This window comes from Pan troglodytes, chromosome 15 (genome assembly GCF_028858775.2).
Source record: "Pan troglodytes isolate AG18354 chromosome 15, NHGRI_mPanTro3-v2.0_pri, whole genome shotgun sequence".
In the NCBI taxonomy this organism is placed as follows: domain Eukaryota; kingdom Metazoa; phylum Chordata; class Mammalia; order Primates; family Hominidae; genus Pan; species Pan troglodytes.
In genome coordinates, this window is record NC_072413.2 from 28,811,811 (window position 1) to 28,839,025 (window position 27,215).

Below are 27,215 nucleotides of genomic sequence, written 5' to 3' on the forward strand. Positions count from 1 at the left end.
AGGAGAACTCAGGGGACAAACTGAAAAAAAAAAAAAAAAAAAAAAAAAAAAACCTTGCTCATAGAGTTGTATAAAGAAAATCATATATATATATATATAATCTTTTGGGTGGCTTTTCCAGGGCATTTTTAACTTTTGTATACAGGTCAACTTGAGAATTTAATTCCGTGAAGGATAAGAATGGTGGGAAGGTGCCAAGAATTATGAAAGACATAGGAAAATATATAACATAGTTTCTGCCTTCAAGAAACTTCAAGGAGCAATATATTTAACGGGGTCATATTAGATATGTAGAACATAAAATAATACACTATATCATGAATGACAAAATGTGTGGTCAAATCATTATATGTAATTGTAGAAAGAACTGTTGAATGAATGAATGTACATAGACTATCCAAACATTAGAAATTTATACGCTCATTAAACCTGATTTTGTATCTAGAATGTATTCAATTTCTAGCAATCTTCCTTAAAGAACAAAATTGCAAAATTAAAAAAAAGTTTATTATCTTAAAAATTCAACTGGTGATAAAGTGAAAGGTAAAAGTTCTCCATCTCTTCCTACTCTTATTTACCAGCCCGCTCCCAGAGATGTTTACAGCTTAGGTATCCATCCCAAAACTTTGTATACCATATACACACACATACTTTCAAACAAGGATACTACAGTCCTTCTTAAACTTTTTCAGTATTTCATTTCAGTACCCGCTGATCTACTTCATTACTTTTAGTGCCCGCAGTGTCAGTGTATCAGATGCTAAAGTATCATAACTTACATGTATTTAACCCCTTCCTTATTTGTAGACACAGATTATTTTCTATCTTCCACTGTTAAAAACAGTACATCAGTTAATAGCTTTACACACCTCCTGTGTCAGATTACCTGTAGCATAGGTTCCCAGAAATCTAGTAAACCTTTCAAACTGTAATTTTTTTTTTTTTTTGAGACGGAGCCTCGCTCTGTCGCCCAGGCTGGATGGAGTGCAGTGGCGCAATTTCTGCTCACTGCAAGCTCCGTCTCCCGGGTTCACACCATTCTCCTGCCTCAGCCTCCCGAGTAGCTGGGACTACAGGCGCCCGCCATCACGCCCAGCTAATTTTTTGTACATTTAGTAGAGACGGGGTTTCACCATGTTAGCCAGGATGGTCTCGATCTCCTGACCTCGTGATCCACCCGCCTCGGCCTACCAAAGTGCTGGGATTACAGGCGTGAGCCACCGCGCCCGGCCCTCAAACTGTATTTTTGACAAAGGCTAAAGGTATGCTGTCATGGTTTGGTTGGTACTGATCCGTTTAGGTAATTCAATGTTATTAGATGTGAGGATGATCTGGTGGCAACATCAATCACAGCCATAAAGGTCAGAGTTATTTAGCGCCCCTCACCCCCTAGCATTTCCAGTCCTTCCTTTAGTTTCTGGAAGCTCCCAGATGTCTCTTCAGAAGCTTAAGACGTTTTGGATCAAAGATATACTGTGGTCCTCGATAAAGGAAAAGATACTATTGTTTCAATAATCTCACGGGACAATACTTAATAATCTCGTAAAGTGAGCCCTTATCTGAGGCGGGAAATAAAATTTATTGCCTTCTAACACCATCAAATAGTTTATTTGAGACCAGGAATTGGTCCGACCACTTATTTTCAACTTTTGGCTGAATACGGGTGAACTTGGCTTTTTGTTTTCCCCAAACCCAGGACAGAAATAAATTAAAAGCCCTGACTGTGCCGGGATAGGACTGAGAGGCCCAGGAAAGGCTGCACTAAGTACTTGGAGGGTTTGTTTTTTTCCTTCTTGCTGCTGCTGCTGTTTCCTCGAGGATGAAGGGAAAGATAAAACCCTCCTGCCTCCGTTCGTGCTTTCATTCGCCCCATTCCTCGAAGGTGACGAAACTTCAGCACATCTCTGTCCATTTTGGAAAAAAGAGGATTCCCCTCAAGAGCAAATAGGCGGAAACAATGACCCCGCGCCCGGAGTTTTTCTGAGCTCCTAAATAGGGAGAGAGACCCGACAAAACAAACAAGCGAAGGCGACACAGCCAGGTTACCACCGAGCAGCAGCGCAGGAGCGCCAGAAGGGCGGGAGCACACGGGCCCTTCCCCACAGCCAGCGCCTCCGCGGGTCCCACCCCTCGAGGGCGGGGCCGACCGCTCTTTCCGGGTTTGCGAGCGGAAGTGGACGAATTTGAATCCTGTGGGCCGTTGAATGTGGCTGCTCGCGGTCGGCGTGCCCCGACGTACAGCGGGCCGGGAAAAGTGGCACTGACGCTCTGGAACTTCTGCCCAGCTCTCCTTGGTGAGTAAATGGGGAACGGGAAGACGCAGAACGTTCCAGAGAGAGAAGCAGGACCGTGGGGTGGGAGAGGGTGTCAGGAGGCCGGACGTCGCAGCCGGGGCCTCGCAGTGCTTTTGGGGACGTCTGGTGCTGGGGCCCGGCCTGGAGACTAAGGGAATTCGGGGCACTGGGGGCGTTTGCTGGACCAGCGCTCTCGACGGTTGCGCACGCCAGCCAGCTCTCAGTGTTGAGGATTCGGAGGCCCTGCTGGTCCCCCGCGAGTAAACCTTGTTTATACGCATCCTCCGTGGCTTTTTTTTAACCCGTTGTTTATTATTTCCACCAATTCGGCTCGAATGCTGAAACTTTAACAGTAGTTAAATCTCACTGTGAAAGCGTTGCCACGTTTAAACAAATCTCTTTTAATGAAAAATGGAAGGTTGGGGCAGGTTTAGAATGAAAAGATGCTCTACGTGGCTCCGCGTTCCTCCTGAGAGAGATACCCGGGCAACCTTGATTAACTCTGGACTGCAGGGAGGTGACAGTCTTTGAAATGCCTGAGTGGGATTTAAACTGAAATTCGAGTGTCCTTTGTATTTAAAACCCGGATATTTTTCTTTCACGGTTGACATTTTTCATGTACCGCAAAAATCCGAGACTCCTATTTAAACCGGCTGTGGTAACAGCGGTGGTGATTCACTAGGGTCTTAGTTTGCAAACAATAGGGATAAGGTTTAGTTCCACCGCCCTGCCTTTTCGCCTCCCTCGTTCATTGGCCAACTGGGTTATTATGGAGTCTTTTTGGAAGTAATCCACTAATGCTTTGAGCATCTGTTTTCTTTGGGTTTTATTGTTTTGGGCTTTTTTTTTTTTTTAAATTTTTAATGATGAACTATCTGAAATATGGAACTCTGTCTAACCCAGTAGTAAAGTCATGCCTTCTGGAATGGTTTAAAAGTGTGCCATAAATGTAAACTATAAATGGGAACTTTAAATGTGTACAAGTTTTACATCTTTATTAAAAATCGTCAGTTTTGTGTAGCTTAATACGAAAAGATATTTTAAGTTCCTTTTAAGGTTTTAACACCAGGATATTGTACCATTTAAATGTATAAATATATTTTTAAAAGTAGGACTTCATAATAATCAGAATAAAAACATTCCTTCATCCAGTGCTGGCTATTCCAGCACCCCCATTCTTCCTGCTATTGAACTTTTAAGTGTTAGCCAGGAAGAATAGACTTAAATACTCGGTGTTGAGGATAGTTAAAATATGAGCATTTTTCATATAGTGTCTTTGTAACAGAGACATTGGCTATACTTCTCTAAGCCTTTCTGCTCATTTCATATGTGCTGTCAACAAATGGTAATTTTTAAAAATTGATCGCTATATCCTAATCTCTTTATTTTTTTCTACCTGAATTATTTTCATTGGATTTTTGCTCTTTCTTAAATCAGTGAGTTTCAGAATTTATTGTGTATACATTACCTTGAAGGATTTGTTCAACAATGCTGATTCCTGCACTTCAGATCTCAGATTCTGAATCAGTAGGTCTGGAGGATGGCATTGAACAGTCTGCATATTTAACTGAAAGGTTAGAAAATACTGTGAGTTTTAAAAACACTGATTTGATCTTTCCTAGAGAGGCATTATAATGTGTTGATTAAAGACATGGAACTGGGGCCAGATTGCCTTGGTTTGAAGCCCATCTCCACCACTTGATAGCTAGGTGACCCTGGGCAAGCTGTTTAACCTCTCTGCTTCATTTCCCTCTACCATATGATGAGGTTACCTACTTTGTAGGATTATTGTGAGGATTGAATGAGTTAATATATACAAAGACCTTAAAATAGTGTGTGCCACATAGCAAATGATACATAAGTCTCCAATTACGTTGAGTTACTAAACTGTAAAAACCGCATCACATACATTCTCTCATTAATCTTTACAATATCGCTGAGGTAGTTACTATCTTCAAATAAGAAAACAGGCTAAGAGGGGCTCGGTAATTTGTTCTCACACAACTAGTAACACGTTGGAACTGAAGTCGGAAATTAGATTTAACTCAAAAGTTTATGCTTTTTTAAAAAAGTAATATTTCTTGCCTCTCTTCAGTCTCCCTCCAGATGTTGCTCCATAAGTATCTCTGATGGCTTCCCATTGTCTACCATATATAATTCAAATTTCTTAGCTTTGCTTTTTATTTACAGAGCCCTTCAGAGTCTGGTACCAACTTCTCTTCCCAAGGACCATCTTCATAATATTACACCAGTCTCTTCCAACCTGCTGATGTACTATCAATACCACTAGAATTCTCCAAATCTATCTCTTATTACATTTTATGCATATTTAGCCATTGGCCTTTTTATTTCCCCTTAAGATTTTACTCAAATGGGTTTAAAGACTTCTCCAGGCCGTGCTTTTTGCTTATAAATATATAGTGCGAGACTGCCCTTGTCCTTTTAATTTTTATGTCTGCAGTGCACAGTGCAGAACAGTGAGTGTCATGATACTCTGAAACTGTGTATGTTCAGTGAGTACTTATTTTAACAATTTAACACATTTTGTCTTGGGTTAATGACTCAAAAAGTTGTTGCTTTTTTTTTTAAGGCTTGGCTTTTTTCTGAGATGATAGCATATAATTCTGTGTAGTTTAGTAGAGATTTTAGTGATAGCATATGGTTTATAAACAATATGGAAAAATAAGTATTGAAATTATAGGCTCAGAGGACATTTCAAGTGGCAAAAAATCAGGAGCAATGTTTGTTAATATTCATGAATTTAAAATGCTTTATACATATTTTCTCACTTAATCCTCACAACCATTTTATTATCTCTATATTAAGATGAAGAAACTGAGGCACCAAAAGATTTAGTAGCTTTTAAAATGTATTTTTAAAATATTTAATTTCCTCTTGTGTGGGCGGCAAGCCACCCAGGTGCCGAGGCAAGAGACTGGGGGCACGAGCTGTTCCAGTATAATAAAATAATAAAATAAGAATAGTTATACTAGATATAGATCTTAGATATGATTATATATGAATATCATTAATCATTAGTTTGTAGCAATTACTCTTTATTCCAATATTATAATAATCCTCACTCTACAATCATAACCTAGGAAAAACCAGGCCATACAGAGATAGGAGCTGAGGGGACATAGTGAGAAGTGACCAGAAGACAAGTGTGAGCCTTCTGTTATGCCCAGACAGGGCCACCAGAGGGCTCCTTGTTCTAGCGGTAACACCAGCGTCTGGGAAGACGCCCTTTGCCAAGAGGACCATGGTCTAGCGATAGCGTCAGTGTCAAGGAAAAACACCCGCTACCGGGAAAGGGAGTCTCCCTTTCCCCGGGGGAGTTTAGAGAAGACTCTACTCCTCCACCTCTTGTGGAGGGCCTGACACCAGTCAGGCCCACCCGCAGTTATCTGGAGGCCTAACCGTCTCCCTGTGGTGCTGTGCTTCAGTGGTCACACTCCTCGTCTGCCTTCATGTTCCATCCTGTACACCTGGCTCTGCCTTTTAGATAGCAGTAGCAAATTAGTGAAAGTACTAAAAGTCTTTGATATGCAGAAATAATGGTGTAAGCTTTCTCTCTCTCTGCCTTGGCTGCCAGGCAGGCCCCCTGTCCGGTGGACACGTGACCCACGTGAACTTACCTATCATTGGAGATGGCTCACTGCCCGTTTGTCTTGTATCCAATAAATATCAGCACAGCCTGGCATTTGGGGCCACTACCAGTCTCCGTGTCTTGGTGATAGTGGTCCCCCGGGCCCAGCTGTCTTTTCTTTTATCTCTTTGTCTTGTGTCTTTATTTCTACAATCTCTCGTCTCCGCACACGGGGAGAAAAACCCACCGATCCTGTGGGGCTGGTCCCTACACTCTTGGTACAGTTTTTTTTTTTTTAAATTATAAGAGTGGTATGTTAGATGTAATAAAAAGTATCTTAATTCAAAATGTTAGGGAATTAAAAAACAAAACTTTTCTTTTTCAGTTTGAACACTTAAGACAGTTGCCTAATCTCCTTGCCCACAGCTTTTCTTTAAAAACCTGCCCAACAATGTAGGGACATCATTCTCATGACCAGTAGGTAGGGTTGGTCTAAGGGACATAAAGCCCCATACCACTTAAAGTCCCATACCACTTCCCCAACAAAACTGGTACAGGTATTTATATCAAAGCTGCATATCTGATGCAGGCTAGACCATTCATGTGATTTCTTGATTTTGGAGTTGGGATATCACAAGACTATTGGAAGCCAAGCTGGAAAGGTCTTATGTGTTGCTATGACAGTGGAATCATGAAGAAACATGAAAATGGACATATGGAGCCAATGGGTGGTAGGGTAGGGTGGGGTAGGGGAGGATGACATCTGTTTCCTCAGGACTAGTTATATATTGATAACTTAATGTAAACTTGTAACTTTGTTACTTTTGTGTGTGTGTGTGTGTGTGTGTGTGTGTGTGATATACAGTCTCACTCTGTTGCCCAGGCTGAATGCAATGGTGGGATCTTGACTCACTGCAACCTCCACCTCCCCGGTTCCAGTGATTCTCCTGCCTCAACCTCCTGAGTAGCTGGATTACAGGCACCTGCCACCACGCCCAGCTAATTTTTGTGATTTTAGTAGAGACAGGGTTTCGCCATGTTGGTCAGGCTTGTCTCAAATTCCTGACCTCAAGGGATCTGCCCGCTTCAGCCTCCCAAAGTCCTGGGATTACAGGCGTGAGCCACCGCGCCCAGCCATTGCTTTTTATCTTAAACTTAATCTTTTGTTTTAAATAAAAATTGTTAACTTTTAAACAAGTATCTGGTATACAATTTGTATGCAATAAAAGTCACCCATTTTAGGGGTATAGTTCAATGAGTTTTAGTAAATGTATTCTCTTGTATGAATATACCACAGTTTGTTTTATCCATATACATTGTTACAGTTTTTAGTTATCACAAATAAAGTTTCTGTTGACCTTTGTGTACAATGGACATATGCCTTATTTCTCTTGGCTGCATCATATGATAGGTGTACATTTGACCTTTTTTTGAGGTAAAATTCCCATTTATAAAATTAGCCATTTTATTTGAGACAAGATCTCTGTCACCCAAAGCTGGAGCTCAGTGGCACAATCATAGTTCACTGCAGCCTCCAACTCTTGGACTCCAGCAGTCCTCCCACCTCAGCTTCCCAGGCAGCTAGGACTACAGGCATTTGCCACCAAGACTGGCTAATTAAAAATTTTTTTTGTAGAGACAGGATATCACCATGTTGTCCAGGCTGGTTGCAAACTCCTAGCCTCAAGCGATCCTTCCACCTCAGCCTCCCAAAGTGCTGGAATTACAGGTGTGAGCCACCATGCCCAGTCAAAAATTAGCCATTTTAAAGTAGACATTTCAGTGACAGTACATTCACGATGTTGTGCAACCATCACCTCTACCTAGTTCCAAAACATGTAACCTTTTATGTCTGACTTCCCTCATTTAATATAATGTTTTCAAGGTTATCTATGTTGTAGCATGTTTCAGTACTTTATTCCTTTTTATTGCCACATAATCATTCTATGGATATACCACATTTTGTATATCCATTCATCAATTGATGTATAATTAGGTTGTTTCTTTGTAATGTATTGATTTAGTGATCTCTTTTGTGAATAGTGCTGCTGTGAACATATGTATGCAAGTTTTTGTTTGAACTGAAATATTTCAATTGTTTTGGTTACATAGCTAGTGGAATTGCTGGGTGATATGGTAGTCTTGTTTAATGTGTTGTGGAATTGCCAAACTGTTTTCCACCCTTGCTGCATCATTTTACTTTCCCACTAGCAATATGTAAGGGTTCTAATTTCTCCATATCATCATTAACACTTACTATTTTAGTTTGTAAAAATTATTATTATAGCTATTATAGTGGACATGAAGTGGTATCTCATTGTGGCTTTGATTTACTTATCACTAATATAATGAGCATTTTTTCATGTGCTGTTGGCCATTTGAATATTTTCTTTGGAGAAATGTCTTCAGATATTTTGTTCATTTTTCAGTTGGATTACTTGTCTTTTTGTTGTTGCATTGTAAGAGTTTCTAATGTATTCCAGATACTAGACCCTTTTCAGGTTATATGATTTCTGAATATTTTTTCCCATTCTGTAGATTGTCATTAGATGCACAAGTTTTATACTTTGGTAAAGTTCAATTTATTTTTTTCTTGTTGCTTGTGCTTTTGGTGTCATATCTCAGAAACCATTGCCAAATACAAGGTCATGAAAATTTACCCCTAGATTTTCATTTAAGAGATTTATAGTTCTGTCTTTTACATTTAGGTCTTGATCCATTTCGAGTTGATTTTTTTTAATGCGTGTGAGGTAGGGGTTCAACTTCATTCCTTTTTTTTTTTTTTTTTTTTGAGATGGAGTCTCGCTTTGTTGCCCAGGCTAGAGTGCAGTGGCACAATCTCGGCTCACTGCAAGCTCCACTTCCTGGGTTCATGCCATTCTCCTGCCTCAGCCTCCCAAGTAGCTGGGACTATAGGCACCCACCACCACACCCGGCTAATTTTTTTGTATTTTTAGTAGAGACTGGGTTTCACCATGTTATCCAGGATGGTCTTGATCTCCTGACCTCGTGATCTGTCGCCTCAGCCTCCCAAAGTGCTGGATTACAGACGTGAGCCACCACACCTGGCCAACTTCATTCTTATTTACATGGCTGTCTGGTCGTCCCAGGACCATTTGTCGAAGAGACTGTTTTCTTCCCATTTAATGGTCTTGGCACCCTTATTGAAAATTAGTTTACTATAAAACATGTGAGTTTATTTATTGACTCTTTCTTCTTTTCCATTGATGTGTATGTCTGTCCTTGTGCCAGTACCACATTGTCTTGATTACAGTGGATTTGTAGTAAGTTTGGAATTGGAAAATTTGAATCCTCCAACTTTTTCTTTTTGGGGATCCTTTTGACTATTCAGGATCCCTTGCAGTTTAGGCTTAGCTTTTCCATTCCTGCAAAAAAAGGCCATCGGGATTTTGACAGGAATTGTATCAAATCCATAAATTGCTTTGGGGAGTATAACCATCTTAATGATATAGTTTTCCAACCTATGGATGCAAAATGTCTTTTCATTTATTTACAGTTCTTTAATTTCTTTCAGCACTGTTTTGTAGTTTTCAGTGCAAAAATCTTGTACCACCATGGTTAAATTTATTACTAAGTAATTTTTATGCTATTGTAAATGGAATTGTTTACTTAATTTCCTTTTTGGATTGTTCATTGTTATATAGAAATACAACTGATATTTGTGTGTTGATCTTGCATCCTATAACTTAGCTGAATTCGTTTAGTAGCTCTAACAGTTTTTTGTGAATTCTCTAGGAAATTCTACATATAAGATCATGCCTTCTTTGAATAGAGTTACTTCTTGCTTTCTTGCTTTATTATTCTGAATAGACTTTCTGGTTCAGTGTTGACTACAAGTGGTGGAAGTGTGTATCTTTGTTTTGTTCCAGATCTTAGGTGGAAAGTGTGCAGTCTTTCACTGATAATTATGTTAATTACAGGTTTTTCCATAGATGCTGAGGAAGTTCCCTTATATTCCTAAATGTTTGATTGTTTTTATCATCAATGAGTTGTATTTTGTCAAATGCTTTTTCTGCATCTATTGAGATGAGCATGTGACCTTTTCCTTTTTCTCTATTAGTATGGTATATTATATTGGTTGATTTCCATATGCTGAACCACCTTTGCATTTCTGGGATAAATCCCACTTGGTTATGGTACAAAATTTTCTTTATCAGAATTCAGTTTGCTGGTAGTTTGTTAAGGATATTTGCATCTATGTTCATAAGAGATAATTGGCTTGTAGTTTTATTTTCTGTGATGTCTTTTTCTGACTTTGGTATCGGGGTATTGGTGGCTTCATAAAATGAGTTAGGAAGTGTCATCATATCTTTTGGAGGGGTTTGAGAAAGATTGGTGCCAATTTTTCTTCAAAGGTTTAATAGGGTTCACCAGTGAACCCATCTGGGCTAGGACTTTATTCGTTGGGAGGTTCTTCATTAGTGATTCAATCTCTTGTTTGTAGATTTGTTGAAATTTTCTATTTCTTCTTGTCACTTTTGTTATTTGTTTAACCTATTGTTTAATTTGTTAACTTTTAACTTCTTAGAGTACAATTGTTCATAATAGTCTCATTTAATTCTTTTTATTTGTATTAGGTCTGTAGCAGTATCCCACTTTCATTTCTTCTGATTTAGTAATTTGAGTCTTCTCTTTTTTTTCTCTGGGTCATCTAACTAAACGTTTTCAGTTTTGTCGATCTTCTCAAGCAATTTTTATTTTATTCTCAATTTAAAAATTTTTTTATTACATTATCTGGACTCTAAATTATTTCCTTACTTCTGCTAGCTTTGGGTTTAGTTTGGTCTTTTTCTAGTTTCTTTGGGCATATAGTTGGGTCATTGTTTTGGGGGCTTGATTTTATTTGTCTCTAAGTATTTTCTAATTTCCCTTGTGATTTCTTTTTTGACTTTTTGTCTATTTAAAGTTGTTATTTAATCTCCATATGTTTCTCAGTTTTCCAGTTTTCCTTTTATTGATTTCTAGTTTCATTCCATAGTCATTGGAGAGGATATTTTGTGTGATTTCAGTCTTGTAAAATGTATTATTTTGTGGTCTAACATGGTATATCCATGGATATTGTTCCACGTGCATTTGAGAAGAATGTTTCATTCTGTTGTAGGGTGGAGTGTTCTGTATATGTTAAGTCTAAACTATTTCTCCTTTCATTTCTGTCAAATTTTGCTTCGTATATTTTGGGGCTCTTATTAGGTGGGTTTGTGTTTATAATTGTCATGTCTTCTTGATGGATTGAACTTTTTAGTCAGTCTTTAATGTCCTTTGAGTCCTGTAACAATCTTCAACTTAAAGCCTGTTTTGTCTGACATTAGTATAAACACCCAAGCTTACTTTTGATTACTGTTTGTATGAAGTATCTTATTCTGTCCTTTTACTTTCCATCTATTTGTGTTTTGATATCTATAGCTTGACCCTAGTAGATAGTGTATGTATGGATTTTTAAAAAATTCATTCTGTCAACCTTTGCCTTTTAATTGGAGAGTGTAATTCATTTACATTTAATTACTGTTAAGGAAGGATTTCTGACATTTTAGTATGTTTTCTAAATACTATCTTTCTGTTCCTCATTTCCTTCCTTATTGCCTTTTGTTTAATTGATTTGTATAGTGTACCATTTTGATTCCCTTCTCATTACCTTTTCTGCACATATTTTTTAGTTATATTCTTAGTGGCTATCTTGGGGATTACAATTAATATCTTAAACTTATAACAACCTAGTTTGAATTAATGCCCACTCAGCTTTCATAGTGTACAAAAATTACACTTCTGTATATCTCATCCTTCTTCCTAAATGTTATTGTGTCAAATTACATTTTATATTTTTTGCTTATTTTACATTTATACATAATGTGCCCAATAACATTGATTTATATTTATTTTATGTGTTTTTCTTTTAAATCATAAAGGAAAAAGAGAATTACCAAAAGTGCAATAATACTACTGGCTTTTATATTTACTTCTGTAATTACCTTTACTGGTGTTTTTATTTCCTCGTATGGCTTTGAGTTACTGTCTGGTGTCCCATTAGCATCTCTAGTAGGACAGATCTACTAAAAGTTTCCCTTTCACCCTAGACCCCAGGTCTACCAGACCTTCTGAGAAACAGCCATTCTTGTCTGTCTCCTGGATGATTTTCCAGAGAATATAAGCTTTTAAGAAACTTTTTATTGAGGTATAATATATATGCCAAATATATTTTAAGTACATAATTATGTTCATTGTAAAAAGTCAAACAATGCCAAAATTTATAAGAAATTAAAAGAAAAAGCCCCTACCCCTTCTCTCTCCCCAGGGATAACCACCATTAACAGTTAGGGACCTAAAAACTTTATGGTCTTTCTTGATCTCAGAAACTTCTGATCTTTCTGAATTCCTTTCACCCTTCCTTCTCTCCATCGAATTACTTGTCCTGCTTTGCATATAAGAACCCTAATAGGTAGGTATTATCATCTCCATTGGACACAAGGCAGAGCAAGGAGTTCAAACACAGAAAATGTATAATTCAAGTGTAGTGTTCTTTCTGCCATGTTCCTCTGCCTGGGTCCTGCCTGGAATCTTAAAAGTTTAATTGCTCTGTCACATAAGGTAGCAGATACATTGTCCTGTTAAAATATAATTAAGGCCTTATTTTTTAGACAGGAGAAGACCTGGTTCTATGGGAGTTATGACAGAATAGCCTTTATTGCCTGAACTGTAGTAAAAAAGATGCCACCTGCTTTAAGAAGGGTACTTTGGATTGAGCTGGTTATTTAGAGCCTGACTTGGTCAGTGGAAGGGGCTAGGACTGGAATAAGACCTGCCCACGAAGTCAGGGTTAGGACCAGCTGGTGAAGGGGGGGGATTATATTACTTAATATCTGATAATCCAATCCAAGGAGATTTATATAATCCAACCAAATGGCAGAATCAGCAAGAGCAACTTCCAGAAGAAATTCCTGACATTCCCCAAACATCCCAGGCTTTCACACACTGTTGTACCTTTGCACACACTCTACTTAGAATGCTTTTTCTGCCTTGTCTGCTCCAAATATTTATTTTTCACAATTAGGTTATAATATCACCACCTCTGTAAGGCTACACTGCATGTGTGTGAAATATTTGTTTACTTGCCTGCCTCCCATGTGAGTATGTGTACTCATCTTCACATTTGAAACATAGTTTTGCTGCAGATAGGATTCTTTGCTGACAGGTTTGGGTTTTTTTCCTGTCTTTCAGCACTTTAAATATGTCATCTCACTGCCTTCTGGAACTCTATGGTTTCTAATGAGAATTTGGCACTTAATCTTATTGGGGATATTTTGTATGTGTTAATCACTTCTCTCTTGCTGCTTTCAAGATTCTTTGTCTTTGTTTTTGTCAGTTTGACTATACTGTGTCTCAATGTGGATCTCCTAGAATTTGTCCTGATTAAAGATCTTGAGCTTCTTAAAAATGTGTAGATTGAAGTCTTACATGTATAGATTTCAGTCTTACATGAAATTTGGGAAGTTTTTGGCTATTATTTCTTCAAACATTCTTTCTGTTCCACTTTCTCCGGTCCCTCTTGGACTCCTATTAAGCATATATTGGTATACTTGATGGTGTCTCATAGTCTCTTGGGCTCTGTTTATTTTTCATTTTTTTTCTTTCTGCTCTTCAGACTGGATAATTTCAACTAACCTGTCTTCAAGTTCGCTGATTCTTTCTCCTGCCTGCTCAAACGTGCTGTTAAACCTCTGTAATGAATTTATTATTTCAGTTATTGTACTTTTCAGCTGCAGAATTTCTATTTCCTTTTTATCATTTCTACTTCTTTATTGATATTCTCTATTTGTTGAGACATTGTTGATTGTGAGTTTTTTGCCAGGTTTTTCTATGTTTCTAGGGAGGTACAGGCCTGCAGAGCCCCTTGCTCCACCATTTTCGTGGATGTGTTCTGTATTACTAAGTTTGAAGAGTTTTTTCAGAAAATATATTGTGGATCTAACTAAGTCCTTTATCAGATTATGATTTGCAAATACTTTCTCAGTCTGAGGCTTGTCTTATTCTCTTAACAGTGTCTTTTGATGAGCAGAAGATACTAACTTTAAGTACAGTTTATCTTTTTTTGTCTTGTGCTGTCAGTATTGTATCTAAGAAATCTTACGTAACATAAGGTCACAGAAATTTTCTCCTCTGTGTTTTTTCTAGAAATTTTATAGTTTTACATTTTGTATTTAGAGCTGTAATTCATTTTGAGTTCATTTTTTGTGAGACAAGTATTCTTGTGGGTGCTGTAGTGGGTTTGCTTTTTTTTTTTTGCTATTTTAATGTGCATTTCCTTTATGACCAGTGATGTTCATATTTTCTTTTGCTTGTTGGCTATGTTGTGTGTTTTTTAAATGTCTGGTCAAATCTTTTGTCCATTTTGTTCATTTTATTGTGATGTCTATTTGAGTTGTAAGCATTCTTTATGCATTGTGGATATAAATCCTTTGTCAGGTATATGTTTTACCAGTGTTTATTCCCAATCTGTGTTTTGCCTTTTTCTTTGCTTAACTATGTTTTTTTGATTAGAAAGTTCTTAATTTTGATGTTTAATTCATCAGTGTTTTTTATGATTCAGTTTCCTAAGAAATCTTTGCCAAACCCCAAGATCATGAAGATTCTTCACTATGTTTTCTTCTAGAAGTTTTTTTTTTCTTGTGATCCAATTTGAATTAAGTTTTAATATATGAGGTCAATGTTCTTCCCCCCACCCTCCGCCCAAAGCATTCAGTTATTTCAATACTATTTATTGAATAGACTACCATTTGAATACAGTGAATTACCTTGGTATCTTTGTTGAAAAGCAATTGTCTGGGTCTGTTTCTGGCCTTTCCCTTGTGTTTTATTGAGCTATATATCTGACTTTTCCTTTATGTTCTATTGAGCTACACATCTGTCTTGATTAACATAGCTCTATAAGAAGTCATGAAATCACATAGTTGGAGACCACTGACTTTTTCTTTTTAAAAATGTTTTTGCTATTACAAGGCTTTTGCATTTTTATATAGGTTTTAGAATCAGCATGCCAGTATCTTAAAAAAAAAAAAAAACCTGCTGGGGATTTTGGTTGGGATTGTGTTAAATTGACATCTTAACAATATTACGCCCACGAGCATTGTCTATCTCTTCATTTATTTAGGTCTTTCATTTCTCTCAGCAGTGTTTTGTAGCTTTTCAGAGTGTAGTCTTTTTCCACATCTTTTACTAAGTTTTTACCTATTGTGAATAGAATTGTTCTCTAATTTTCTGATTAATTCTTGCTGTTATACAGATTTGCCTTGTTTCATTACAACTTGTTAAAGTCACTTATTCTTATAAATATGTTGGTAGGATTTTCTATGTAGATGATCATATGTGAAAACAGTTTTACTTCATCCTTCACAGTTTTGTCTTTTCCCTTGGAGTACACTGTTGAATCAGAGACTAAGGTGAACATTTGTAGATTCCCTTCGCTAGGTTGAAAAAATTTATTTTACCCACAGTTTGCTTTACAGTTTTGTTATGATTGGATATTGACATTTGTCAGATGCCCTTTTGTATCTGTTGAGATTGTGTCACAGTACAGTGTGGAAATTAATGCACATTTGTAGATGCCCTTTATTAGGTTGAGAAAATTCCCATCTGTTTCTGGTTTGTCCTACAGTTTTATCATGATTGGTTGTTGAATTTTGTCAAATGCTCTTTCTGCATCTATTGAGATGGTCATACTTTTTTCACCCCTTATTGTATTAACATGGTGTATTACTTTACTTTTCAGATGATATCTAATCTTATATTTCTAAGATAAATCCAGTTAAGATATATTATCCTTTTTTTTTTTAATTAAAAGAAAAACTGCCAATGATTGACTAAATTTGCCAGGTACTCTTGTGGCATTTATGTGTTGTTTCTAATTCTTACAATAACCTGTAATTAGCTTCTAGTTTGAGGGATGATAAAATTGAGGCTGAGGTCTCAGGAAAAAACATATAGAACATGAAGGAAAGTCTAAACTTCATACCTTCAATGCACCTAGTACTCTTTCTACTATACCATGCTACTTTTTGTAATAATTTATGGTTAAAAAATATTGAAGATCATATTGATGTTTTATGTACTTTTTTTTTTGGATGGAGGTCTCACTGTGTTGCTCAAGGTGGACTCAAATTCCTGGGCTCAAGCAATCCTCCTGCTTCAGCCTTTCAAGTAGCTGGGACTACAGGTGCATAACACTGTGCCTGGCTTTTATGTACATTTTTTAGATATGTTTATTAATTCCTAGAATGTAAATAATTGATTCATGAAAAAAAATTCTAATAGCTTTTGACCTCTACCATTGAATGTCTTTCTTCTAATTTTATCTTAGCTGTTGCTGTGAACCAAAGTAACTAACAAATCTTTAAGAGTATTTCTTTTTGTCTCCAAATTTGTAGGAGCGCATAAAGTGTATTAACTATCTATCCCGAGGTAACATGGGTGTATTAGTCACAGTTCTCCAGAGAAACAGAAACAACAGGATATGTGTGTGTGTGTGTGTGTGTGTGTGTGTGTGTCTGTGTGTGTACAGAAGGAGAGGGAAGGATTGATTAATTTATTATAAGGTATTGACTCACATGATTATGTAGTGTGAACAGTCCCATTATCTGTTTGCAAACTGGAGACCCAGGAAAGTCCCGCAGTGTAGTTTGAATGTCTGGAGCCGAACAGCTGATGGTATAGGTTCCAGTCCCGATCTGAAGGCCTGAGAACCAGGAACACCAAGGACAGAAGATTGATGTCCTACCTCAAGCAGTCAGACAGCAAATTTAACCTTTTTCTGCCTTCTGGTTTTATTCAGGCCCTCAGTGGACTAGCTAATGTCTACCCACACTGGGGATGGCCATCTGCTTTGCTCAGTTCACTAGTAAACTGAGTAAAGTTTACTAATCTTCTCCAGAAACACTCTCACAGACACATCCAAACATAAGTTTAACCAGATATCTGGGCGTCCTGTGGCCTGGTAAAGGTAACACATAAAATTAACCATCACACTGTATTAGTCTTGATCTTGAATTTTTTGGGAATGTTTTATATTACTTTTAATTCAATTATTTTTAAACCTTTTTTTATTTTGAAATTATTCTAAAGTTACAGGAAAGTTGCAAGAAAAGTACAAAGAACTACATATGCCCTTACGTAGATTAACCACTCTTTATTATTTTCCACATTCACTTTATCATCCTGCAGTATTGTACATTTGCATGTAACTTCCCTTTTCTGAACCGTTGGAGAGTAGGTTGCATGTATCTGGTCCCCCTACCCCTTAATGCTTCAGTATTTCCTAAGAACAGTGATAGTCTACTAAATAACCTAAATATGGATACCAATTTCAGGAAACTTAGCATAAATACAATACTTTCAACTAAATATTGTTTTGGTCAATTGCCTCAGTGATGTCCTTTGGAGCAGTTTTATTCCCCAGTGCAGGATACAGTCCAGGATCCTTCATGCATTTGTAGTAAATAAAATACAGTTCATCCTTTTTTTTTTTTAAGTTTTTTTTTTTTTTAGGTTTGGGGGTACATGTGAAGGTTTGTTACATAGGTAAACAACATGTCATGGGGGTTTGTTGCACATATTATTTCATCACCCAGGTATTAAGCCCAATAGCCAATAGTTATCTTTTCTGCTCCTCTCCCTCCTCCCACCCTCCTGCGTCAGGTAGACCCCAGTGTCTCTTGTTTCCTTCTTTGTGTTCATGAGTTCTTATCATTTAGCTCCCACTTACAAGTGAGAACATGCGGTATTTGGTTTTTTGTTCCTGTATTACTGTGCTAAGGATAATAGCCTCCAGCTCCATCCATGTTCCTGCAAAAGACATGATCTTACTCTTTTTTATGGCTGCACAATATTTTATGGTGTATTTGTACCCTATTTTCTTTATCCAGTCTGTCACTGATGGGCATTTAGGCTGATTCCATGTCTTTGCTATTGTGAATAGTGCTGCAGTGAACATTCGTGTGCATGTGTCTTTATGGTAGAATGATTTATAGTCCTCTGGCTATATACCCAGTAATGAGATTGCTGGGTAAAATGGTAGTTCTGCTTTTTGCTCTTTGTGGATTGCCATACTGCTTTCCACAGTGGTTGGACTAATTTACACTACCACCAACAGGGTATAAGTGTTTCCTTTTCTCCACAACCTTACCCGCATCTGTTATTTTTTGACTTTGTGATAATAGCCATCCTGACTGGTGTGAGATGGTATCTCATTGTAGTTTTGATTTGCATTTCTCTAATGATTAGTGATGTTGAGCTTTTTTTCATATGCCTGTTGGTCGCGTATATGTCTTCTTTTGAGAAGTATCTGCTTATGTCCTTTGGCCATTTTTTAATGGGGTTGTTTTTTTCTTGTAAATTAAAGTTCCTTATAAATGCTTTTGATAAAATTCAGCAGCCCTTCATGTTAAAAACTCTCAATAAACTAGATATTGAGGGAACATACCTCAAAATAATAAGAGCCATCTATGACAAACCCACAGCCAACATTATACTGAATGGGCAAAAGCTAGAAGCATTCCTCTTGAGAACCGACACAAGACAAGGATACTCTCTCACCACTTCAACATAGTTTTGGGAGTCCTAGCCAGAGCAGTCAGGCAAGAGAAGGAAATAAAGGGCATCCAAATAGGAAGAGAGGAAGTCAAACTATCTCTTTGCAGATTACATGATTCTGTATCTAGAAAACCCCTTAGTCTTGGACCAAAAGCTTCTCCAGCTGATAAACAACTTCAGCAAAGTTGCAGGATGCAAAATCAACATACAAAATTCACTAGCATTCCTATACACCAAAAACAGCCAAACCTAGAGCCAAATCAGAAAGGCAATCCCATTCACAGTGGCTACAAAAAGAATGAAATACCTAGGAATACAGCTAACAAGGGAGGTGAAAGATCTCTACAATGAGAATTACAAAGCACTGCTCAAAGAAATCAGAGAAAATACAAACAAATGGAAAAACATCCCATGCTCATGGATAGGAAGAATCAATATCATTAAAATGGCTATAGTGCCCAAAACAATTTACAGATTCACTGCTATTCCTATCAAACTACCAACAACATTCTTCACAAAACTAGAAAAAGCTATTTTAAAATTCATGTGGAATGAAAAAAGAGCACAAATAGCCAAGGCAATCCTAAGCAAAAAGAACAAAGCTGGAGGCATCACATTACCCATCTTCAAACTATACTACAAGGCTACAGTAACCAAAACAGCATAGTACTGGTACAAAAACAGGCACATAGACCAGTGGAACAGAATACAGAGCCCAGAAATGAGGCCACACATCTACAACCATCTGATCTTTGACAAAGATGACAAAAAACAAGCAATAGGGAAAAGACTCTCTGTTTATTAAATGGTGCTGGGATATCTGTCTAGCCATATGCAGAAGATTGAAGCTGGACCCCTTCCTAACACCATACACAAAAACCACCTCAAGATGGATTAAAGACTTAAATGTAAAACCCAAAACTATAAAAACCCTGGAAGACAACCTAGGCAGTATCATCCTGGACATAAGAATGGGCAAAGATTTCATGACAAGGACTCCAAAACCAATCGCAATAAAAGCAAAAATTGACAAGTGGGATCTAGTTAAACTTAAGGGTTTCTGCACAGCAAAAGAAACTACCAACAGAGTAAACAGACAACCTACAGAATAGGAGAAAATATTTGCAAACTATGCATCTGACAAACATCATGTTTTATTATGCAGTGCTGAATCAGAGAAATTAATTCTTTGCTATGTATAGGACATCCAAAGACAACATTTCTGAGTAGTAGAAAGAATTTAGAGTACATCGAATAATGCAATGCATAGACTAAGTTGAACCTTTCTGATTAGTGATTTAAATCAAGTCATTTCTATAGCAAGAATGTTCATTTCTTAAAAATGCTAGATTAAAAAAAATCAATCAATTTCTCTTCCAAGTGCCTGATTCCAGCATGTTTTCTGTATATTCAATGTCACCTTTTTCAGTAAGATTAGGCACTTTAGAAAATGTTGGATGGGGCCAGGCACGATGGCTCACACCTGTAATCCCAGCACTTTGGGAGGCAGAGGCAGGCGGATCATGAGGTCAAGAGATTGAGACCATCCTGGCCAACATGGTGAAACCCCGTCTCTACTAAAAATACAAAAATTAGCTAGGCGTGGTGGCGTATGCCTGTAGTCCCAGCTACTCGGGAGGCTGAGGCAGGAGAATCACTTGAACCCAGGAGGCGGAGGTTGCAGTGAGCCGAGATCGCGTCACTGCAATCCAGCCTAGCAACAGAGCAAGACTCTGTCTCAAAAAAAAAAGAAAAAAAGAAAAAATGTTGGGTGGTTAGGATCTGTTTATTTATTCAAATGTTAGCCATCAGCTGGAATGAGAAGGAATTTGACTTACTTTTTTTGTGTTAGTTATCTGTTGTCGTGTAACAGATAACTCCAGAACTTGCTGGTTTTAAACAATAAACATTTAATTACTGATAGTTTCTGTTGATCAGGTATTTGGGAGCTGCTTAGCTGCGTGGTTCTGGCTTAGGGTCTTGTATGAAGTTGCTCTCAGGCTGTTAGCCACATTGCAGTCGTATGAAGGCTTGATTGGGGCTGGAGGATTCACTTCTAACATGGCTTATTCACATAACAGAAGGTAGAATGGCCTCCATTCCTTACCAACTGGGTGTCTCCATGGTGTATGTTGAAAATTTTTATGACATGGCAGCTGGCTTCTCTCCATAGCATGTGATCCATGATAGTGAGGAGGAAGTCACAATGCCTTTTATGACATTGTCATTTCTGCCACAGTCTTTTTTGTTGAAGCAAGTTAGCAAGCACTAAGCACATCTACAATCAAGGAGAGGGGCAGGCTTTACCTTTTGAAGGAAGAAGTATGAAAGTGTATCACTGACTGATCAAGTAGAGGTAAGCAGTGGAGGACACTCAGAATACCTTTTGACAGAAGGTATTAATTAAATTGTTTATTTTCCAGGGAAGGGAATGGTTTTATTTTGTTTCTAAAGTCCAGTCTGTTATTAAGACTTGGACTGTTATTGAACTATACACTTAGATATTTTTTTTTTTAATTCTACTTGGGAAGTCTTAAAATTCATATTCTTGAAGGAAAACATCTAAAAGAAATTATGAAATTCAACTGAAATATGTGAATAGTACTTATTTTTTTACTAAGGTTTTGTTTTGGAGACTTGTTTGAAATAAAGTGATCCTCATTCAGGATTTAGAAACAAAAGTTATACTCCACATGCTAGGGATTAGGAAGAAGGCTAATGTGAACTGATCAAAAGTATGAATTATGGAATGCCTTTAGAATATTCAACTTTTAGGTAATTTGATACTGTTATAATTTCAAGCTTAGAGAAAAGTTGTAAGAATGGCATAAGGAACTCCTACATATCCTTTATCTAGATTCACTAAATGTTCATTTTGTGCCATTTGTGTTATTCTTTGTCTCATCCTAGCCCAGTCAGCCTAACACCACCAGGGATAAACCAGTAGTCTGATAAAATTAAGTTTATTGACCCACGCCAGTGAGAGAGAGTGCAAACAAGAGGGACCACAGGGCTTCTTACCAAATGGAGTTACAGTAGATTTTATACAGGATTTTGGAGAAGGATAGCATTTAGGTAAAATTTAAATGCACTACATTTTGTGGTATCTAGGTTGGATGACAGTGTAAATCTGTGTTGTCGAATGACTAAAACATCCTTTATAAATTAAACTTTTTATGTTTAAGTGAAGTACTATTTATCATGTGTTTATGGAATTTTCTGCAATAAATTCATGTGTATGGATGGATTTATATGTTGAATTCATCACCAGAGGTTGAACTGTAGAGAAGTCCTTTAAGAGGAGGCATTTTATTTTCCTATTATATTTTATCAATTTTAAGATGGACTCAACCCTTCTACACACACGCTTCTTTCCATATGGATATTCAGTTTTTCTAGTACCATTTGTTTAAAAGATTTTATTTTCCCTCGTTGAATTGCTTTGGTGTCTTTGTTGAAAATGACTGGAAAAATGTGGATCTGTTTCTGAGTTTTATTGAGAACTGGTCTTAGATGTATCAGCATGTTTAAAATGATGTTCTATAGATTGTGATCCTCAATCAATTTGTTCACTTAAGGCAGTTCTGTAGTTATTGTTTTGAGAATGTATAAACATCAAAAGCGCCATCGTATACCTGTAGAGAATTACTAGTGCCTCTAAAAGAAAGAAAAGAAAGAAAAAAATCCAAGAGACAATAAAGGAGTGCTCCTTTAACCCTACATTAATAGTTGTGGAGAGGAGCTAGGAAAAATAGTACTCTAGACCTACTTAACTCTAAAGCCCCCTTAAAACTGGGCTCTTAGTTGTTTTATACATTCTTTTAAGAATACCAATCTTAATGGCATAGAATATTATTTTGTAAGGAATAAACAAAATATTGAAAGCTTAGAGTCAAAGCCATTTAAGAGATTTGGACTATGACTTTTTAGGAAAGCACAGAAATGTATATGAGCAAAACTATGTTTAAATCCAAAACACTTTTTACAGTCAGTATGAAATATAAATTCTAATTGTAAGGAAGCATTGTATAAGTTTAATTTGGTTAATCAGTCTTCATAAAATAATCTGTGTCCTACATTTTGTGGTGTCTTAGATTTGATGAAATCTGATAGCAATTTGTATTTGTGGTTTTCACTCTTTGATATATAATATTCTGTATTATTTTTTGTTCTCTTTCATTATTTTCACATGAAGTGCCATGGTGTAACCTGCAGTCACTCAGTTATGGGTTAGTGTATTCCCACTAACTAACTCCTTGATCTTGGACAGGTGTTTAACCTTTCTGAGAACTGGTTTTTGCAACTATAAATGAGATTATATTTACCTAGTGGCATTATTATGTTTTATTCTTTTCCACTTAAATACCAAGAGATTGCACATACATTGTACTTAAATCTCATTAACATTTCTAGTAGGCTGTTCATATACCCTTGGTGAAGTGAAACTTTAATGTTATTAAGATGTTGGTCTTCCTTTCTTTGATCTTTTAGAGAAAAGTTATATTTCAGTAATGATTGTAAGTATTTTTATTTGTTTAACTAGTGGAGAGTGAGGAGATAGGGACAGACCAATGTCTTTCAGTATGTAAATGGTTGAGCACTACTGTACTAGAAGAGGTAACAAGACAGTCAGGTGCCTGCAGCCCTGTATAGAATCCTGGCAAATGCAACAGCCACAAATACGGTATAGACTAATAAAGGATTGTTTTTGTTTTTTTGTTGTTGTTGTTTTTGAGATGGAGTTTCGCTGTTGTTGCCCAAGCTAGAGTGCAATGGTGCGATCTTGGCTCACTGCAACCTCCACCTCCCGAGTTCAAGCAATTCTCTTGCCTCAGCCTCCCGAGTAGCTGGGATTACAGGCGTGCACCACCACGCCCTGCTAACTTTGTATTTTTGGTAGAAACGGGGTTTCACCATGTTAGCCAGGCTGGTCTCGAACTCCTGACCTCAGGTGATCCACCCGCCTCAGCCTCCGAAAGTGCTGGGATTACAGGTGTGAGCCACCAAGCCCAGCCAAAGGATTGTTTTATAGGCTGCACAAATACGAATGGCATGGCTATTGATGATGTGATTTTTCTTTTTTCCTAAATGATGAACAATTCTGGGTAAAGCTTTGAAGAAAAATTAAATAGAAATTTCCTTGATTGACATAGGAGTTGTAGTTCTGCAAATATAATTTGTTAATATGTAAAATGGGCTTAGGTTCTAGGTTAATTACAAGTAGATTTTTTTAACCTACTTGAATGTCCAGATGGAAATTTGAAAGTCTAGACTATTGTTTGTTGTGTAGGACTGTTTGGAGCATTGCAAGATGTCCTATAATCCTGGCCTCTTTCCATTAAATACCAGTGGTCATCTTAATTGTTTTGACAGCTAAAAAACATTCCCTTCAATTTAAAAAATGTTCCCGACTCTTAACACCCCAGTTGAGAACTACTGATCTTAGATGTATTAAAGGTAAGAAAAATTTAAATACTAGAGTATTAGATGACTTATTTGTCATTATGCATTGACTGCATTTAATAAAAGTTGTTAATTTGAGACTTTTACAATTAAGATGACTGTATTAATGTTATTTTTCCTAGTAAAATGAATGAAAGTAAACCTGGTGACTCACAGAACCTTGGTAAGTAACTGTATTTAAAATAATTTTATTACAATGAGTGTTTTAAATATGTTACTTAAACATTAGGACTGAAGAGGAATGAATTCCCTGGCAGAAGCTTAGTTTGTATGTCCACGTACTAAAGTATAATATTGCATATATTTATTTCAACAAAAACCTATCAGAAGGCAATTTATTTGCCAAATTTTATATTTATTTTATGTATATAAGATATGGCTCGTATCTCAATAAAACAGTTATTTAAAGGAAAAAATGCAGATGAGAACAATTTAAACAGTGTGTAAAAGTTTAACAGGAAAAGGAAAACTGGCCAGGTGCAGTGGCTCACGCCTGCAATTCCAGCACTTTACGAGGCCGAAGCGGGCAAATCACTTGAGGTCAAGAGTTCAAGACCAGCCTGGCCAACATGACAAAACCTCATCTCTGCTAAAAATACAAAAATTAGCCAGGAGGCGCATGCCTGTAATCCCAGCTACTCGCTAGGCCGAGGCAGGAGAATCGCTTGAACCCGGGAGGCAGAAGTTGCAGTGAGCAGGGATCGCACCACTACACTTCAGCCTAAGTGACAGAGCGAGACCCTGTCTCAAAAAAAAAGAAGAAAAGTTAAAGAAAATAAAAGGAAAACTTACCTCTACGTGCTCACAACAATCTTCCCAAATAGATGCGGTCCGTTTTGACCTTTGCTTTTAATTGTTGTTTTCTTCATTTATTATAAACAGTATCTGTTGTCTTGCTACAATGAAATATGAGGAATTTAAATGATTACACTCTTCTGCCACTTCTACCTCATCCACTGTATTTTAGATCCTTTTAAATTCCCTCTAAAATTAAAATATTATTCTTACAACTCTATATCTTGATCATTACTTTTAAAGTATCTTTTGACACCACATTATGTTGGATAAGGAAATTTATGCTCCTAAACCTCTTCTACTTTCTTTCCCTGCTTCTACCTCCTGCCTTCTGTCAGCTATGCTAATAGTTCTGAAACTTTTAGTACTTCATGGACTACCTCTATGCATTTGCCAAATGCAAATACACATCTACTATTGATACTTTTTCCTAAGATGGACTGTTTCTTTATTTACATGAATGTATTTAAGGTAGAAACTTTACTTCATTATTGTAATAGAAACCAGTATCATTTACTACACTAGACACCAATCTTAATAATAAATATAATGAAATCAGGACAATTTTACCAAATTTTAAACATTAAAAGCAGGAAGGTACAAATGAATATAAAAATAATCTACTTATAAAAATGCATGCCTGAAACCTAGTCTGTTCTGCATTCAAGGCCCTCCATACTGGGTAGAGGGAGACAGGGGGAGAGAGGAACAAATGGAAAACCACAGGTCCACAGCATACAGCAGATGTACCTCCATCCAGGGTTCATGGCAAGAATTTCCCCTCTTCTATAGTTTCAGCCAGTTCACAAGGACTCCTCTTTTGTCGACTCAGCTAATTCTACATAATCCTCTTTCTCTTGAGCTTTATGTACACTTGCGGGTAAAAGTGTAGGTATTGGGGATGGAGTTAAGGTGGAGCTTACTGGTGTAGAATGTCCAATATGAACAAATGGCAATTTGCTGGAGTTAATGTGAACAGCTCCCTTGTATGGAAGGGAAGGAAGAGGAGCTGAAATCTTTTAAAGGGTTAGGAGAGATACTTTGAGTTATGACTTATCCCTTTAAACCAGAGTGAGGGAGGGCAGAGTAGTTAGGCTATTTCACTATATTAAATACGAGCTCATCTTATTTCTTTTCAGTTCTAGAATCTATTTGGTGAGCAGCCTATTAACAAATATAATACCTTTTAACATGTGACATCTATTCTTGATTACATGTATTATTCAAGGTAAATAATACTAGTTTCCATAACTGGTAAACCCTGACATCTTACTGGTTTAAAACAAGAGAAGTTTATTGCTTGGTCAGGTTACAGTCCAGTGTGCATGGTTTAAGGAAGATGGAGCAGTTAGGGAGTTTCTGCGGTATGCAATCATTTAGAGATGCAAGCACCCTTCATCTTGTAGGGATCTACTTCTTAGGGATCCTGTCTTTTCAGCTAGTGATTTTCAACTTGTTTCATTAGCATCTTAATAAAATTTTCTGTATAAATAAACATGTAACAGAAAAGATTAGTTATTATACTAACATTCGGTTCTATGTATATGTCATATCCTGTTAATTATTTTAATATACACTGTCTTACTTAGTCCTCACTAAGGCATAGTTTGAGGTAGGTACTATTATCCTCATTTTTATGATGAGGAAATGGAGTCATAAACCACTAGTGAAGTAAGCTAGTCATGGAAAGACAATACTGCATAATCTCCCTTATGTGTGGAATATAAAAAAGTCAAACTCATAGAAACGGTATAGTGCTGGTTACCAGTGGTTGGGAGGATTGGGAGATGTTGGTGAAGGGATACAAAATTTTATAATAGACTGGTGGAATAAGTTCAAGAGATCTGTTGTACAACATGGTGACTATAGTTGATAACAATGTATTGTATACTTGAAAATTAGTAAATTTTAAGTATTCTCACCACAAGTGGTAAATATGTGAAGTAATGCATATGATAATTAGCTCCATTTAGCTGTTCCACAATATGTACATATATCAAAACATCGTGCTAAACATTGTAAGTATATACAGTTTTCTAAAAAAGCATTAGTTGAGTCTTAACTCAGGTCTGTCTGACTCTTCAAGTTGTATTTTTGTGTGTGTTGGGAGGGGTGGATAAAATAGGCATAAAATTCATACTTTAACTATTTTGAGATATACAGTTTGGTGGCATTTAGTACATTTACAATGTTGTGAAACCATCACCACTATCTAGTTCTAAAACATTTTAATCGCCCTCAAAGGAAACTCTGTACCTATTAAGTAGTCACCCCTCATTTTCCATGTCCCCAGCCCCTGGTAACCACTAATCTGCTTTTTGTGTGTCCCTGTGGATTTACTTATGTTCGATAAAGTAATCCATAAGTAAATTGAGTAATATTGTGACCCTTTGTGTGTGTTTGACTTCTTTCACTTAGCATAATATTTCTAGGTTTATTCATGCTGTAGCATGTATTACTACTTTCATCCTTTTTAT

General features: G+C 36.9%; 1 protein-coding gene across 6 annotated transcripts in view; it reads left to right on the forward strand.

The window, feature by feature from the left end:
- The first annotated feature begins 1,696 nt into the window (after nt 1–1,696).
- G2E3 (G2/M-phase specific E3 ubiquitin protein ligase) overlaps nt 1,697–27,215 on the forward strand; it is a 60,804-nt gene continuing 35,285 nt past the window's right edge. Inside the window, exons 1-3 of one of the 6 annotated variants that reach the window (XM_016925787.4) lie at nt 2,180–2,294; nt 23,854–23,937; nt 24,066–24,106. In XM_016925787.4, coding sequence (XP_016781276.2) covers nt 24,070–24,106 — 37 coding nt within the window. In that variant the 5' untranslated portion in view covers nt 2,180–2,294; nt 23,854–23,937; nt 24,066–24,069. 6 annotated transcript variants of the gene reach the window in all.